The sequence below is a fragment of the Pimephales promelas genome, chromosome 16 (genome assembly GCF_988280905.1).
Source record: "Pimephales promelas chromosome 16, fPimPro1.hap1.1, whole genome shotgun sequence".
NCBI lineage: Eukaryota > Metazoa > Chordata > Actinopteri > Cypriniformes > Leuciscidae > Pimephales > Pimephales promelas.
In genome coordinates, this window is record NC_142784.1 from 28,017,533 (window position 1) to 28,033,482 (window position 15,950).

General features: G+C 37.9%; 1 protein-coding gene across 4 annotated transcripts in view; it reads left to right on the plus strand.

The window, feature by feature from the left end:
- Window positions 1-237: 237 nt before the first annotated feature.
- Window positions 238-15,950, plus strand: part of dscaml1 (DS cell adhesion molecule like 1) — a 130,661-nt gene continuing 114,948 nt past the window's right edge. For 3 of the 4 annotated variants that reach the window (XM_089121395.1, XM_089121396.1, XM_039671024.2), the window contains exons 1-2: window positions 238-792; window positions 15,215-15,535. In XM_089121395.1, coding sequence (XP_088977521.1) covers window positions 543-792; window positions 15,215-15,535 — 571 coding nt within the window. In that variant the 5' untranslated portion in view covers window positions 238-542. The remainder of the gene's footprint in view (window positions 793-15,214; window positions 15,536-15,950) is intronic. The other variant, XM_089121397.1, reaches the window with a different exon arrangement.

Consider the following 15,950-nt stretch of genomic DNA (forward strand, 5'->3'; position numbering starts at 1 on the left):
GACACTCAAAGAGTAGTGACCTAAAGAACGTACGCGGAGCGTTTTGCGCGCAACATTTACACGAACTTTACTTTTAAATCACTTTCAGTCCTGCGGGAAAAAAAAAACCCCACATGGTTTGATTTGCGAATCTTGGTTTAAAGTGGTCTCCGATGCTGGTTTTCCGTCATGGTTTGTTGAAAAGTGTCTAAAACCAGCAAACAGGTCTGGCTGGGAGAATCAATGCGAGATTTCTGACGATAAAGGGTAAGCCGTTGACATCGCGAAAAGTGATCCGCCGTGCGTAAAAAAAGCAGACATTTAGTCCCCAGGTGCGCCATGGTTACATTGAGTGCCACAGAATGCCCCGGCTGACTCCAGCCACGTGGACCGCTCATAACAACAACAACAACAACATGTTATGTCCTGTCCTCTATGATGCACTCAACCCACCCCCACCAACAAAACTCCGCGCGCCGTCCTTGCCGCGTCTCTCTCTGGCCGCGCACCAGCACCTCTCCATCTCGCCGTACCATTAGACTACCGAAGGAGGGGCCGTTCGGATGACGGTCCCGCGGAGGGGAGGGTACGAGAGGCGGGACCAAAGTCTTCCCCGCTTCTCGGCGCTGACGAGTGCGGGACTAGGGCTGGAGAGATCGCCGGGGAGCATCGTCACCACTCCTGCACGGAGCCTCGCCTGGCCGAATACTGCACAGTGCACACGTCGGGATTGCAAAACATTCCTGAGAAATATACCTGCTATTTATGGCATGTGGCTGGTAACTTTACTCCTGCTGTATTCTTTTCAAGAAGGTACGTAGTCAGTTTATTTATTTATTGCTGCTTTTTTGACTTACAATGTGGGAAAATAACTGCAAAATGTATTCAAATCAATTAAGTGGTCATTTGTTTGCACAAAAATTGCACCGTTCCAAGTTCAGTGAAAGGAGTTTCAACGTTATATTATTGTGCGCTCTTATATCTGGATTTTAGGAAGTTTCTTTCCCTCTAAAACTAATATACAACTTCGTTCAAAATGTTTTTAGTTGCTTAAAACGGGGGAAATTGTTTCTCTAGTCGGCGATTAACGGCGAACAGAAGATTATGAGGCTGTAGGATCTGCATGTTCCCGTGCGCAAAGATGGGGGAGATAGCATGATTTGTATGCAAGATATGAATATGCTGTTGAGTTATGAATATGTAGAACGGGAGCAGATTTTTGCATCGGTCGTGTGCATTTGTCATACACGTTTGGCCTTCTGTATGTTGCTTGTTGGGAAAAGTAGAGTTGGTCAGTGAGGTGTCATTTTTTCAGCTCTTGATACTTTTTTTTTTTACTGCGCTAGAATAAGAATGTAATTTTCTTGGATATCAATAGGTCTGTTCGTTGTTTATAGTTACATGCTGTTTTATGCCTTTAGGGAAAATAATAATTGCTATTTTGTAATAAAAAAGCATGTGTCTGTGGTGAAGGGTGAATATATCTGCATAGATCATGTGAAAAATAGAATGGCTTATGCAGCCTCATTTCCAATTAGCACTGGTGCAATTAGTGGTCCTCCATTTTCTAAGCCAACAGATTCCTGGTTTGACTGTGCTGATGGTGGGTTTGATATGGCACGTTTGAATTTGTATTCATGGAAAACGAAGATGTGGTTTATTTTGATCTTAATTAAGGTTATTTATTTGCTCATTCAGTTAGTTTTACGCATCAATTTCTGTCATGATGTCTCCTCAACAATTTTGTTTTTGACACCTCACAGCATACATGCCCCTCCTTTCCTTACCCTCCAGCCTTGGAGATATGCTTTCAGTTTTTGCTCATATTTTTTCCCCTAAAATGATCTGGCAAAATATTTTGGGATGAAACCACTTTTCAAAACGGATGTTTTGAAGTCTTCTTTATTTGATATTGCATCGTCAAGTATGACTTTTTATTTGCCCACGAACAAATGCGAATGCTTTACCTGGTTATACTTGACTTTGGATGCTTTAGAATTTTTTTTTTTTTTTTAGAAAAAAATATATTTTAATGTTATTTAATCGGGGGTGTAAGCTCAGAATTATTCTGTTTTTCTTCCAGTGTGTGTGTGTGGGTTTGTGACAGAGAACTGTAGTGTGCATTAATGTGTGTTTGTGTATGTTTGTGTGTGTTCTTGTATGGGGGAGGAAGGGTGCAGTAGGGCGTAAAGTGCGTAAAAACGGGATATGGAGGGCGCAAACAAACTTATTTTTGTCATGTTTTCTTTTTATTTAATAATTCTCACAGTTTATATTGTGTTTTATGTAATTCTCACAATATATATCTTATCTTGTATCTTAAGCTCTGATGACACGGTCGATAGGAGATGTAAAACGCACATCAATTATCATACATGCATATGCATTAGGACTGCGTATTTTTCCGAGAGGGCCGCGCCTCCATCTTTTTCACTTTCAAGGAATGTAGAAACATTTCTCCTCAAAAAGCTTTTTTTTTCCACCTTTCCAGAAATAATTGTATGTTATCATAAGAACACATTTTAGTCGTTTTGTTTAGAAATCAGCAGCCATTTTAAATGTATTATTATGCATTATTGTGACCCGGGCAAGTTGTAACATATTACCCCTCTGCCTCACACCTGAACCCCGGGCTGGGAAACCGAATCCAGGGTAAATTGTCGTCTCGAGGGTCAGCTTGTCTTTTTATGGAAATGCAACTAAATGAAATGAAAAAGGCACAGAGGGATGCTGCAGTATTGAAGGTTGAATGCATGTGAGTTATAATTTGATAAAAAAAAAATATAACTAATATTATTATGAACAATAATAATATCAAACAGTATTACTTATATTATTAAACTATAATAATAAAGCCTTAGCCTATAATATTTTAGAATGCATCCATGTTATTATCCAGATGTTGAATACTCTTTGTGATAGGTCTCGATTTTTTTTTTTAAATATCAAACATTTTTTTTTAGCTTTAATAATTTTATTTATAACATATTTGCTTGGTATTAAATCATGAATAAAGGGGTGGTAAAGGCAGTGTGTGTTCGCTTGTGTGTATCTGTGTCTGTCCAATATTTATTTTAAGGATCAGCAGTCGTCAGGTCGACAAATGTGTGTGGTGGCTGCGATATTATCCGGTCTGATCCGATTTTCTGAACATTTGCCTAAATTAAAATGTGATTGAAAGGAGCTCGCCATGCACGCCCAACACATCAGAATCTTTCAGAGTCAGACATATTATTATTATTCATAATAATGGCCATGTGTATGTTTTATATCAACAATAACAGAAATAGCTGGACATTTAAAAAAAAAAAAAAGTCCCCACGAGATTTCACCTCCAAACTGCTCGCAATGTCAAACCAGCTGCTCACATCAGGACACCTCCATCCCACCCGGTCTCCCCCTCATAGAAATATGCAAAATTGGTTTCCTTTCTCTTTTCCCCCCATCAAATCCCCTGTTCTTCCCAGCTGCGCAATTAGTAGGAGATCTGCCGCATCCCCCACTCCAAAAGTAAATCAGGTCATTGGCCATAAGGACTCCATTTATTCTCTCTCTCTCTCTCTCTCTCTCTCTCTCTCTCTCTCTCTCTCTCTCTCTCTCTCTCTCTCTCTCTCTCTCTCTCTCTCTCTCTCTCTCTATATATATATATATATAGTTATATTGTTATACTCGTCATATACACCTGTTCCTCTCTTCTTTCCATGCCACTGTGTTCATTATAATACGATATTTCCTCTATAAAAATAAAGAGTAAAGCCATGTGTGAAGCATGAGTCACAGATAAACACGTTACTCACATGAATTGTGTATAGTAAGTTGAACTTTTCTTCTTCTTGAAAATAAGATGTTTAGACATTATGAATGTTCCGAATTAAAAACAAACAAACAAACAAACAAACAAAAAAACTAAACAATTTTACTCACTGGATAGTGGAAACTGATTTTTTTTTTCTTCATTAAAAAAGTTAAATAAATAAATAAAAGTTAGTCGAAGAATGTATTTTTTTCCTGTATCCGATGGGAAATACAACAGGGTCAAACATTTCTCTGTCAAGAGAGTTGCAATCAGTAAAGTAACAATTTAATTTTTTGAAGGCAATTGTGGGATAAAGACAGTCGAGTATCATTATATAGGCTATATGTATATATATATATATATATATATATATATATATATATATATATATATATATATATATATATATATATATATAATTATTATTTATTATGTGTTATTGTTGTTGTTTTAATCATAGACTCTTGAAATATTCGTTTATTAACAAATTGTTTATTATGGCATGGTTCCTTTCATGGATTTAAACAGCTCTGGTCATGTGACTATTTACACCAGTCATGCAGCCTGAAATATCCATATAAAATCAAGTCTGAACTCTGTGTAAAATGCACCATTAACTCTTTTTAGACCCTTCAAACTCAAAGGAAAACTGGTGAGATTTACTGGGTTAAGCGCCGTGCTATTCTTCCCTGCACTTAAAATCACACCCCGCCGCTCGACCTGCCATTTCAGCTGAAGTGCGGTCAAAATAAAAATCTTTGTGTCACTCTCGCGTTCCGCTTCGCCAGGTGACCGCTGTTCTTCTTTCAGAGCTCGTGTGCCGGTGAGTTAAGCGCGTGAACAAACACTCGTCGCCTCCTGAGAGCACCTGCTGCTCGCGACACGTCGGGGCCACTTGTCCATCCAATCGGACACCACGCGCAAAACATCCGTTCCATCAAGAGTCGGGGAATGTGACGTGCGCTATCAGGGTGTTTGGCGACTCTATTTAAAGGGATAGTTAACCCAAAAATGAACATTATGTCATCATTTACTCACACTCAAGTTCTTCCAAACCTGTATGAGTTTCTTATGCTGAACACAAAAGAAGTCATTTTTCAGAATATGGGTTACCAAGCAGTTGATACACCCCTTTGACTGAGATATTATGGGAAAAGTCAATGGGGTTTGGTTAGCGACATTCTTCAAAATATCTTCTTTTGTGTTCATCAGGAGAAAGAAATTCATACAGGTTTTGAACAACTTGGGAGTCATTTTGTGTTAACTTATCCCCTTAAAGCTCGTCTTGAACCCTCCCAAAACACCCAATCAAATGGTTGGAGGTTTAAAAAAACTGTCCTTATGTTTTCAATCAACTCTTTAGTAACGGTAAAAGTTACAATTCGTCAGTGCACAAGGTAGTCGCTCAGGAAAAGAAGTAGCGGTAACCATAGCAACAGTACGCTGCTCGCGCGCTTTTTTCATTATCTGACGATCAGTGTGGATGGGAAAACAACACAACTGTTTATTTTTTCATAAAATTATTTTTTCATCATAGTTGTAAATATCACAGATATTTTAAAACAAACAGAAATAAATACTGCTTTGTTTAAACGTCTCTACAACAGGAATAGTCGGGTTTATTTAGGAAAGAGCGTCAACATTCTGTTAAACGGCTTTCAGTTCGGTAAAACGGGGTTATGAGACAAACCTCGAGGGTGAGTAAAGTTATTTTCTTCTTCTGTTTGTCAACCGTCTCGTTAGATAGTGGTGAGAGGTCCTCAATTGCACCCTGAAAAGTACTTTTTAAAAGTCGACATCTCTGAAAGTTGTTGTTTATTCGAGTCCGATCTCATGAAAGTTCGTTCTCATGCCATTTATACGCCAAAAATAGTTTTTGCGTGTATATGGTATGCGTTTTTCGCGTGCATATGATACGCACTTTTTGGCGTAGGCTAAGAAACTCCCCACCCGCCTTCCCCAAACCTACCCAATGGGTTTTCATTAAGTATATGCACGCAAAAACCATTTTTGGCGCATAAATGCCACGAGAAATGACAATCGTGGTACAGATACGCACTTTACTGTGTGGTTTATTCTGCTTACAATCCAGTGACACACTATCGTAGTCTACATAAGTAGGCCTACATACGTGGGTCGTAGCCTACATTTTTACGATCAATTCGTCAAAGGTCAAACGTCTGGTAGTTTCTGTGTTAAGTTAGTAATGTTACTTCACTGCTATGTAACAAACCTCCTTCTCATCTCTTTCTGTAGGCCTATTCAATTTTGTACGTCTAGCGTTAGCTGTTTGTGAACGCAAATGTGTAGGCTAGTGTTGCCACTCTGTTTTTTTGTGTCTCAAACTTTAATATTCATATCTAATTCACAAATGAAATTAGTTAAAAATTTATGAATATACAAGAAACTTTTGAATTGATTAAAATTTTATAGTGTCAGTCATATAATGTTAACATCCATTAAAATGGTCACTGAGACTTTCCCACTCCACTCAACTTCAGGATGGTGGTGGTTGTGTATTTGTGATTTCACTCTTGTACTTCTTTCTGTTGGTGTTACTCACCTTGTATTACAACACTCCTTGTTCTCCCCTATGTTGTACTTAGTAAATTATGAATGGACATGATTTATCTCAGACATAGTTACTTCCACGCAGAGAGAGAAATAAATTTTTACTGTGGTTTCATGTCATTTTAGTATCAAGACAACTTTAGAGCAACTTTAAAAAAATAAAGGGTTCCAAGTTTTTGCCGAAGAACTTTTCATTGACCAGTTCTTAACAGAACCTTTTTTTATATAGTGTGAAGAATATTTTGAAAATCTAAAGAACCTTTTTCCACTTTTAAGAACTGTTTGTGCAATGGAAAGGAACCATTGATGTTTTTCATGGATCTAAATGCTGTAAATGTTTTCTTTTTTTCCCCCCTGATGCTACAGTACCACAAAAATAAGGGGGTAGAGCCCTTACCCAATTCAAAATCCAACCACTTCAAAATGACCATGGTCACACATTTGATTCATTATATAATGTAAACAGGATAGATCAATGCTAAATGCTAATTATTTAAACAAATGTATAGACATGTCTCACACTTTTCTCTCTCCCTCTTCTCAAAGAGACTGCCATGCAAATGTGGGAGGTTACATGTGACTGGTTTCCAATCTACTCTAGCTCACTCACGCAAAGCACTGAACAATCACAGGGACAACAGTGGCAGGCAAGATTTACTCTAATATACCAGACCAAATGTAATCTAAACACCAAGTGTACATGTGTCCTCCTCAGCCTAGCTATGAAGAAATGCCCGACACACACACTCATTCTCGCTATCATAAACCCATTTATAACTGGATGCAGCGTAGGGCTGACTTTAGATTCAGCTGGAAGTTACTCAGCACCTGTAGTATTGATTTTTCCTTGACTGCGCCGTGCATAAATGATTATCGGTTTGATAAGTGGCTTGTCTGAGGAAAGGTATAAAAACAAAGGAGGAAGAAAGTCAGCCTCTCTCTCTCTCTCTCTCTTAATCTCATGAGTCATCTTAAAAGGTTAAAGAAAACATTATGACACTGGAAGCTGTTAAAAAATATTCAGCGTTGTAGCGCGATACAGACAGGCTTGACAGCGGAAATGGCCCTTGAACAATCTGCGAATAAATTAATTGGTAGGCTCGGAGGCAAATGGATGGTTGAATTGCGTTGTTGTCGAACAGTTGCGCGTCCCAAAAATATGTGTCTGCATTTAGACATGTTTATGTAGGTGAGACAGTGATCGGAAGAGAGATTGTGTGCAGATTTCTTTGGGGACAGGGTGTGAAGATCTATGCGTGTGCATGTGAGAGAGTGTGTGTCTAAGCAAATGCAGATGAGCGACTGGGAGAGCTGCATTATGCATAGCGGCTCACCATTGGCAATTGCCTAGGATATCCGCAATACATATTCAAATGGCATTTTCATAGCGATTGAACAAAAAAAAAATTTATGTATATGTTGTGCAAATGCTTGGAGGACCACACATAAAGGGGGAGTTAAGAAAGAGAAAAATGGAAGGCGATTAACAGGGAGAGATGGCGAGAAGGAGGGATAAACAACATGAAATGATGAGCAAAGACATTTTTGAGCAGGAATTTTTTCGGTTGGAGGAAGTGGGTGGAGAATTATTCGTCCATCTTGAGAGTTAGACAGATAGATAGGGAAAATGGGCATCATTAATGGAGCGTTTCAGCATTCCCATGCAGCCATTTCCCTCGTTTGGCATATGGCAACGAGAATAGCAAGGAGCTGCAGGGCTTCGTTAGCCCTCACACGGAAGTCATCTCGGAACAAAGAGAGAAGAAATTGGGTTATCCAATTGCCCTTTCTCTTTTCTCTCCTTAAGACTCTCCTAAATTACTGATCATCTACCCATGGACCATAATGGACATCCTTGGACATAGTGGTCAACCATTGTTGCATGCTTTGTGTGGGTATTGCTCTTGGTGTGTGTTTCCATTTTTGGTTTCTCCGATGAGTTTCAATGCATAGCATTGGTGGCCATTCAAAATTGGCAGACATTTCGTAAGCAAAATCACTAATATATATAACATACGATATGGTGTAAGTTTTACTAGTGATTTTATTTATTTGTTGGCTCTTAGAAATCTGTGATTTGAGAGCTTTTTGTCCCTCCATTGACAGCTACGCAATTACCACTTTCAAGGTCCAGAAAGATATTAAAGACATCATTAAACTAATCCAGTGGTTTAACCTCAATTTTATGAAATGTTGCGAGTGCTTTGTTTGCACACAAAAAAATTATTTGCCACTTAAGTTACAAAATGTTTGTGTCTGCTCTCGTGTCAACACAATACGCATGTTGTGGTGCATGCAGGAAGTTAGTAATATGTAAATAAAGTGGTAAAATAACAACAATTGTGTGTGTGCAAACAAAGCACTTGTGTCACTTCATAACATTGAGGTTAAACCACTTGGGTCACATGGATTACTTTTATGATGTCTTTACTACCTTTCTGGGGTTTGAAAGTGGTAATTGCGTAGCTGTCAATAAAGGGACATAAAACTCTCAGATTTCATTAAAAAGATTTATATTTGTCTTCGGAAAATGAACGAAAGTCTTAAGGGTTTGGAACGACATGAGGGTGAGTAATTAATGATAGAAATTAAATTTGTGGGTTAATTAACACTTTAAAGTTGCTACACTGTAAAAAAATATTTTCAAGATTTGTTATCACAACATATTTTCTTTTGTCAAATCAACTTTATAATAATTTATTTAGTTGAGAACTTATTATTTTGAGTTTCCGATGATTAAACTAATCTACTTCATTGTATTAACTCACTTTTTCCAGTTCAATCAACTTAAAATTTTAAGGCAACCCAGGTTACTTACTTTTTTTAAGTTAAACCAACAACAAAACCAAAAAAAATTAAAGTGTAGTAATCACAACATTTTTCTTTTGTCAAATCAACTTAAATAATTTATTTAGTTCAGATAACATATAATTTTGAGTTGCTGATGGTTAAATTAATCTCCTTCATTGTGTTAACTCACTTTTTCCAGTTCAATGAACTTAAATTTTTAAGGCAACCAGGTTACTTACTTTTTTAAGTTAAACCGTCAATATTTTTTTACAGTGTAGAAATTAAAGCTGATTGGCTGATTGCCACAAAAACCCTCTTTCAAATTTTAAAGGTGTGGTCACATCAGCAAATTTAGGCAAAGTTTTTCATTGTCAATAGTTTTCTATGAATCTATGAAGCACTCCTCTCTCAGAAGTAACTTTAAAACCAAGTAGCTTTCTGTTGGTCGGAATGGCGAATTCACATGACCAACTTGAACATGAGTGAAATCTGCATAGAGAATTTTTTTGCCCTTTTATGAAACTGCTGATCGCACTGAGTCCTGGAATTCCGCACTTTTAGAGTAATTTATCACATCCCATTTACTTCTCAGATTATTGGCTCAAAAAGTTTCGTGGTCCCATGAGCAGAGGTAATGCTTTCTCCTGGTAGAATTCTATGAAAGCGTCCCAATAGTGCCACCTGTTGGTGTGGAGGACTAACTGCAGCTGTCCTGGTCTCAAGCTTTTTAATTTCCCCCTCCTATACTTCAGACCCAGACAGTGTGTGGGGGGATGTGGATATCCTCAGGCCCTCCCTTTTGGATCCACAACCCCTTACCCAGAACCCCACTGTGAGATTATAGATATTGCAATCTTTATTATGGGGGTTTATGCTTTAGGCTATAATCTGCAAAGGCATAAGGGGTGGGGGGCAGGGGGACTAACCAGTTGACCTGTTTTTCATCCCATATCAGTACGACCATGACCATATTTCCCAGTGAGTTGCTGTACAAAACACAGCAAGTGTTTTGTTCAGATCTACAGTGAACTGATGTGTTGTCATGCAGGCTTTCCGCTTGTGTCTATATTTTTCTGATGCCATGCGCAGGAAGGCGTTTGCTCTCGTTTGTCCAATGATAAGCGCGAGATGGTTTTTTTTTTTATATATATCTTTGAAAGAATTATTACAGATTAACAGTTGTTTGTGTTTGCTTAGTTTTAAGTTGCATTTCTGCCAAGAGGAGATTGGCGCTGTCTATAGTGCTGAAATGTGTTTAGGGACTATTCAGTCACTGTCCATGGTCCTGAAAAGAGCGGAATTATATTTGACACAGCTCAGAAACCAGGATAAAGTGCACTCTGCTCTCGTCCCAAATAGCACTTAAGGCTGACGGCAGCCAGGGACTGAGTCCATTTTGAGCATGTCAGGGATCTTTGCTGTTTAACTCTAATGCTGGATCCCAGAGGTTCTTTATACAAAAGCGTAGGTCAAAATATTTGCTTCAAACCCTAGATTTGTCAGTGCAACTGTGGCACTAAATTAAGTGCTGACTTGGCATGCACAGCAAAGCTCAGTCTAGTCCAGCGGTTCTGAAGGTCGTGAACATCTAAAGGGGCTAAAGCATTCTCTAATTATTTATAAATTAATCGATTCAATTTCAAATAAATTAATTGTTTAAATAATTGTAAATAAAATAAAATGTTTATTTATTGAAATGCTACTGAAATTGACTGCACCACTGAGCTTTTTATTTATTTTTGCAGCATTTAACCTTGGCAAACAAAACTTTTTAATTCGTCCTCTCAAAAATGGACATCTATTGGATCACAATTGGATCTAAAATATTTGCATTTCCACTTCTAAGAGATATGCTGTCTTTCCTTCAAATGCTTATAAACAAACAGGTTATAAACAGTTCTTTAAGGCAGGTCATAACTTTTTGTAAATCAGTTACATAAAACATATATTTTAATCTGATATCGAAAAGTAAGACTGATTACTCCTAACTAACTGCTAGTTGGTCGTACTTGTTCTTAAAGTGAGAGTTTTCCCAAAAATGAAATCTTTTATCATTTACTCATCCGCAAGTTATTTCAAACCTGTATGAATTTCTTTCTTCCGCTGAACACAAAAGTCAAGTTTTTAAAGGAGAACTCCGGCGCAAAATGAACCTTTGGTCTAATAACACATTGCCTATTCACCCGTTCTCTGAGATTTGTTTTCATGATAATCGGATGTAAAGAGTTTTATCTCTAGAAAGCTAAAAGTCTAGCGTATAACGCTATATGGGGGCATTTAATAAGTAAAAAGAAATCGCTAGGTAATACCACTAACAAGGCTCAAAATAGCCCCACACTAACACAGTAACATAATGAGGGTCCCTACATGCAAAACGAAACATGAAGAACTTTCCAAGTGTATAGAGTAGACCGTTTAATAAGAAGATATTTTATAAAGACAGTCCACTTTGTGTATGCAGGCAGGAGCCATCTTTGGAAAACAGTCTCGATAAGTCGAACCACGAACTGCGTGCTAAGTGAGCTTAACTATATGAAGTTCAGTGAACGGCGTTCGTGGTTTGATTGTCGAGACTGTTTCCAAAGATGGCTCCTGTCTGTATACACAAAGTTCTTCTTATTAAATGGTCTGTACACTTACACAGTTCTCAGTGCTTCGTTTTGCATGTAGGGACCCTCATTATGTTACTGTGCTAGTGTGGGACTATTTTGAGCCTTGTTAGTGGTATTAACTAGTGATTTCTTTTTACTTATTATATGCCCCCATATACTTGCATTATAATCTAAACCGTTTTTAGAAGAATATTTTGAAGAATATGGGTAACCAAACAGTACCAAACAAAATAGTTAGAAAATAAAATACTTGTGTTAGTGTTAGTTTCACACCTGTGTAGGCAGTCTTTAAAAAAAATAACCTTGACTGTAGGGGACTTTTGAGTAATAAAGGTTGAGAACTTCCAGTCTAGACCTTGTACTAATGTAATCCAGCACATTTTTTATTTCATGCGAAGCGAGAACAGCGAAAAGCATTTTATTTCATTCCCTTGCAACCTGTGACTCCTGACTCCACAAAACCATTCACTTCAGCCCCCATCTAACCTACTCCTCTGCTCACTCTAGACCTGGTCCTGTCTGGACTCATGCCCCCTGGCTCGCACCCACCTCCATAATCTGCCCTCCCCACAGGGCAGAGTGAGAGGGGAAGCGATAGAGGCCCTCCACCGTGCTGCGATTATCAGGCCAGGAAGGCTCTGTGTGTGTTAAATGTGAAAGGAGATTATATGGATTTAACTCTCTGCGTCTGGCGTACAAATTCCAATCACATAACATATCCCTTCATGTTCTATGGGAATATAAAAAGAGAGAGAGAGAGAGAGATGGATGGATGGAGAGAGAAAGAAACCAAACCCCCACCTTGCCCAGTAAAAGCTTTAGCTCTAATCTCAGCCTTTCAATTCTCTAGCAAACTAGTTTTTCATTCTATTTATGCTTTGCATGTTTTTTTTTCCTTATTGCAAATGGATATTATTATTGTCCTTTGTTTCTCAAGACCGTTTTAAGGAGTAGCCTTTAACTGTCAGAAGTAATAATAACGTAATTTTACTCAGTAAAACAATAGAATGTGATTATTTACAAACCTTTCATGTCTTTCCAAACCCATTTAACTTACTTTTATCTTCAATTTCTTATGTGGAGCACAAAAGAAGATATTTTATAGAATGTCCAAGCTGCTCTTTTCCATACAATAAAAGTGAATGGGGACTTGGTTTCATTGCATTAAAAGAAGCAGTATTTTCATTTTTCGGTGAACTGATGCTTTAATATTCAATTTGATTGGGTATAAATTCCAATTTCATATTCATTTTTCTACATTATAAGTCTTCTGTGCATGGAAGCTTATATTTTACTTATCTATGGCACCCTATTGACTTCAATGGCATGCTAGCATGTCACCATTATTCTTTCGAACACAATGAGAATCACAAGAATGGGGTTAATCCAGGCATTGTTGACATAAACCTGGTGGGGGGCATTAATTAAATGTAATTGCCTTAGAAGAAAATGCTCTTGCTTTGGGCTTGTGTCTCCCTTGGCTCGAAGCCAGAGCTGAGCTAAGCAATTTTCAGAATACAAAAAGATACAGAGCCATCCCACCAGAACCATGTAATCCGTAATAGAGCCTGCAGATAATAGAGACGCCGGAATGGTAAATCACTAAAACGCTGCCTTTGAAGGACATCATTAGCTACGCTGCTAAATTAACACGCGTTAATTTACGCTACCATCTTTTTCCCCCTCTTTTCTCACAGTAGTCTGGGTTTAGTAATATATAAGGAGCGAATGATTGTCTGATCCACATTAGTTGTCAGAGAGGTTTGTAGATACATAGCGGGGGTTCTATGACCTATTTATTCTCCTATCAGATGGCAGCATTCAGCACGGCTCACACCGCACACATATTAGATAAGTGATATTCTTTAATGCCTGCCCTACGACTGCTTGTTATCACTGTCATTTGAGTTAAGGTTGGATAAGTAAGGTTCCTTTGGAAAGGAAGCATTTGCCAAGAACACACATATTATAAAAAGATGTGATTGGAGGGTAAAGATCCACTCTTGCTGTGGACAAAGTCGGCTTTTGTTTGGAAGGCTCGCTGATCTGCATCTTACTTTGTTCATTTACATCTGTGTTTGCTTCTGTGGAAATTGCAGCATTTTCAGTTTTTAGAGTCAATAAATGAACACTTTCTATTGATGCTAAAGAATCTGGGGTGTTTTTTCCAAACGCGTTAGCCAAATAAGTTCTGTTGTTAGCAATGATTTGGTGCTTCCCAAAACCATACACTGTAAAAATATTGATGGTTTAACTTAAAAAAGTAAGTAACCTGGTTGCCTTAAAATTTTCAGTTCATTGAACTGGAAAAAGTGAGTTAATACAATGAAGGAGAATGATTTAATCATCAGAAACTCAAAATGATATGTTATCTGAACTAAATAAATTATTTAAGTTGATTTGACAAATGAAAAAATGTTGTGATTTACTACACTTGAAAAAAATATTGTTGGTTTAACTTAAAAAAGTAAGTAACCTGGGTTGCCTTAAAATTTTAAGTTGATTGAACTGGAAAAAGTGAGTTAATACAATGAAGGAGATTAATTTAATCATCAGAAACTCTAAATAATAAGTTATCTCAACTAAATAAATTATTATAAAGTTGATTTGACAAAAGAAAATATGTTGTGATAACATCTTGAAAATATTTTTTTACAGTGTATATATATATATATAAATTACAAATGAATATAAATAAATTACAATTGTTTTCTTTATACATGCATATATGTGTGTTTTTATATAGAAAATGATTATACAAAGTACACACGTATATTATGTAAACACAAACTTTTAGTTTGGATGCGAGTCCAAGCATCAATATATATACAAAGTTTTTCAAGATTGCGCACCAGACACCCAGGGAACACCGGAATATGACGCAAGAGGGAACCCGTGATTTAATCGATCATCTGTAAATAAATCAAAACAATGAAGAACAAAACGTGCAGTTTTTTATTTACTGGCAATAATCTGACATTAATTCGATCTCGAACCGATGAATTAGCATAAATTGGTTCTCCATCATCTGTGCGATGTCAATTGACTAGCTACAGTGGTTAATTTCTCGAACAATGTGTCACACTATGGTAGTTATGCTGCTAGTTGTATTGTTGTACAGGGAATGCAACCCTTAGCTTTCATAGATTGTGCACTTGGAAAATGACAGACAAATAATCAGATAAAGGACCATTTTTGGTTACATCATCATCTAAATTTGAATCGAGTTGTGCTGACCCAATGGGAACGTCTCTGGGATAATCCAATCAGAGGACGGTAGGGCATGCACTTTACCAGACATGATTGTGAGGTGGAAGTTTGCCAGAAGGACACACAGAGCTTATTTTATGATGTGCTGCTCAGTAACCCAAAGGAACAAGTATGAGTTGGCCCCTTAATCTGGTGTTGATTTGCTGAATAAAACTCTTTGGTCACTTTGTGACTGACCATGTTGTCTCTCTTCCAGTGCACAGCGAGGATGTGGTCTCGACGCGGCTGTACTTTGTGAATGCTTCCCTGCAGAGAGTGACCTTCTCCAGCTCAGTGGGGGTGTCCCTGCCCTGTCCTGCGGGTGGCGCCCCCCATGCCGTCCTCCGCTGGTACCTGGCCACTGGCGACGACATCTACGACGTGCCACACATCCGCCACGTTCACGCCAACGGCACGCTGCAGCTCTACCCCTTCTCCCCCTCTGCCTTCAACAGCTTCATTCATGATAATGACTACTTCTGCACTGCCGAGAACCAGGCCGGCAAGATCCGCAGCCCTAGCATCCGTGTCAAAGCAGGTGAGACCTGATAGCTAGCCATCTATCTACTGTTTTTATATGGTGCTGCGGTGTTGTTTAAAGGTCAGGGTTGGCAACTGCAAAGTTGTTGGTTCAAGTCTCACAAGGAACAGGCCATAAGCTATCATTTTCATGTCCTTGAATATATGACCTTTGGATGAAAGTGTCTACTAAATAATAGCTTACTTGCTCATTATACATTAAACCATGATCCTGCCAATGGCGCATGGACAGAGAATTTTTTCAATGAGTTTAAATAAATATACTTGTATAAACAATTATTCAAAGAAATTAATACTTTTATTCCACAAGGACTCACAAGTGACAGTAAAGACATGTATGATGTTAAGTAAATCGAAAACTATTTCAAGTAAAAATGTATTATGGTTCCCACAAAAATCTACATTGACTGGTT